Source organism: Pyxicephalus adspersus, chromosome 12 (genome assembly GCF_032062135.1).
Source record: "Pyxicephalus adspersus chromosome 12, UCB_Pads_2.0, whole genome shotgun sequence".
NCBI classification, from domain to species: Eukaryota; Metazoa; Chordata; class Amphibia; order Anura; family Pyxicephalidae; genus Pyxicephalus; species Pyxicephalus adspersus.
In genome coordinates, this window is record NC_092869.1 from 573,391 (window position 1) to 575,812 (window position 2,422).

The following is a 2,422-nucleotide window of genomic DNA, read 5'->3' on the forward strand; positions in this document are numbered from 1 at the left end:
GGGTCTGAGGTGACATTTTTTTGGTTTCCCCGCCCCGGCTCCCAGTGTACCTGGTGCCACCAATCGGCTGAAGTGGTAGGGGTTGCAGCACACGGATGTTCCCTCTCCTCTCCAGTAATTCTCGCACTGGTTGAGTCTCTTCAGCTCGGTGGCGCTGCGCAGGTCCGGCCAGCGGTAAAGCTTACACAGGAGGACGACCGGTGCCCAGCTTTGCTTGGCTGACCTCCCCTCCAATGGGAACCAAACGCAGCCGCAGTCCCAGCGCCCTTTGCTCTCTACGGCTTCTGCCAGCTGCCACAGCTGCTCATCTTTCAGCTTTTTGAAGAGTTGGTGGGCGGCCGGTCGCAGGGCATTGTGGAGGTCCTCGGGGCTGGGGGGTGCCCCTTCCCCCTGACCCCGGCTTGGCGTGGTGCAGCGACGTCTCCAAAGTTGGCGAGCCGAGAGAGACCGTCGAGGTCGGAACATAAGACGGAGCCGGTTAGTATGTAGAACCCGGGCGCTCAGCACCGGCCAGGAGAACCTGCAGGAATGAAGAGGAGACAGGTGGGGGCGCTAATGAAGTACGATTGTACTGCGCTACTGCTATGGTGGCGGCTATACACAATAAACGGGGCAATCACCTTGTCAGTCAGGCGTTATTGGAACAGCTGTAGAAATTCTCCATCTTCAATAAAACATCTCCATATCCTGCGCAGAAAACACACGGGGTGAGGGTCACATGACCGCAAGGGGAACCCTAAGTTTTGGGGGTTGTTGGGTTATCCAATCAGCTTTGTGATTGTTCTTTGTCTCCAGATTCCCATACAGGCTGAGAAAATGGGGCGCAACACCCCAAATCTCTACCCCATCAGTTCTCTATCCTGGGGTCAGAGCAGGGGGAGCTATAAACCCAAATAGACCCAAGACACCCCAATAATAAAATTGCCCCTACAATATTACCCTGACCAGGAGATCCCAAATATCCACAGGGGGTATTATAGGGGTTCAGGGTATATAATTGGGGGTACAGCAGAAGTGGGGGTGTTATTGGAAGGATCACAGTGACTTTATCCAATGGGTACAATGGAGGAGAAAGTGGGGTGCAGCAACACAAAAAGACAGGGGGGTCGAGCGGGTGATTTGGGGGAAGGGAATGTAATTGAAGGGATAGGTAAGTAGTCCAGGTGATGAATAAGAATGAATGAAAAAAGTGAGAACAACTTCCAGTGCAAGGGGCAGATATAGGGAGGTGCAAAGTACCACTGCATGAGGGCCCCGGACACACCTTGATCAACAGGGGCCCCAAGGCAGAGCACAGGGGCCCACTGATGGCTACATCCCCCACTGATTCCATGTGATTCCTTTCTATGAGCTGGCAGAGGCTATTTGTTATACTCATGTCTGGCCACAAGGTGGCAGAGCTGTCCCTAGTGATTCTATATTCCCCTATAATGGGGGGGGGTTATATATTATTTCTTTATTATTTCTATATTATGGGGGGGGGGCAGTGTGGGAAATATTTGACTTTTCTCACATTTATAGTCACATATAATCTTATTATCTATACCACTGGAGCGGAAATCTTTCTTTGCTGTGTGACGACTTTATATAACATTTATTTTTATTTCTAATCTTTTATTATTTTTACATTTATATCAATTTATAACCAAAAATTTGTGTTGACTCTGCATGTGCATCATGTGACCTCTCAGGAGGCGGAGCTTGGCACCCAGCATTATGTATGCTGATATTTCTAATAAATGATTGTACTCAGACAGTGTGTGTGATTCCTGGGGGGCGGGGAGACAGATGACGGACAGATGACAGACAGATAGATGACGGAGAGACAGATGACGGACAGATAGATGACGGGCAGATAGATGACGGACAGACAGACAGATAGATGACGGAGAGACAGATGACAGATAGATGACAGACAGATAGATGACGGAGAGACAGATGACGGACAGACAGACAGACAGATGACGGACAGATAGATGACGGACAGATGACAGATAGATGACAGACAGATAGATGACGGAGAGACAGATGACGGACAGATAGATGATGGACAGATAGATGAGGGAGAGATAGATGGTGGACAGATGACAGATGGATAGATGACAGGTGGACAGACAACAGAGGTCCCCTCACCCTTTGTCATACAGGATGCAGTACGGAATGTACAGGGTGCGCAGGAACTCCCAGATCTCCCGGTACGACCAGTCCTGGAAAACAGAATACACTAAGTAGGGCGCCCCCTAGTGAATAAAATGTGTAAATAGAGTTTTTCCACCTACCAGCAGTGGGTTGACTCTCATGTATTTGGGCCAATCAGGATCAGTCAGGCACATGGGGGTCAGGGAGCGGGAATACGGGTCGGTACGACGAGTCCCCATCAATATGGCCTCCAACTGAGGCTGCCCTGCCTTCAACTCCATCA

At 50.0% G+C, this 2,422-nt stretch overlaps 2 protein-coding genes across 2 annotated transcripts in view; both read right to left on the reverse strand.

The window, feature by feature from the left end:
- Positions 1-951, reverse strand: part of LOC140342652 (mothers against decapentaplegic homolog 6-like) — a 5,226-nt gene extending 4,275 nt beyond the window's left edge. The window contains exons 1-2 of the mRNA XM_072428943.1: positions 621-951; positions 51-520 (exon numbers count right to left, since the gene is read on the reverse strand). Of these exons, the coding sequence (XP_072285044.1) occupies positions 51-465 (415 nt within the window). The 5' untranslated portion in view covers positions 466-520; positions 621-951. The remainder of the gene's footprint in view (positions 1-50; positions 521-620) is intronic.
- Positions 952-2,133: 1,182 nt separating this feature from the next.
- Positions 2,134-2,422, reverse strand: part of FLAD1 (flavin adenine dinucleotide synthetase 1) — a gene marked incomplete at its 3' end in the record, with an annotated part of 4,037 nt that continues 3,748 nt past the window's right edge. The window contains 2 exon segments of the mRNA XM_072428941.1: positions 2,134-2,207; positions 2,280-2,422. Coding sequence (XP_072285042.1) covers positions 2,134-2,207; positions 2,280-2,422 — 217 coding nt within the window.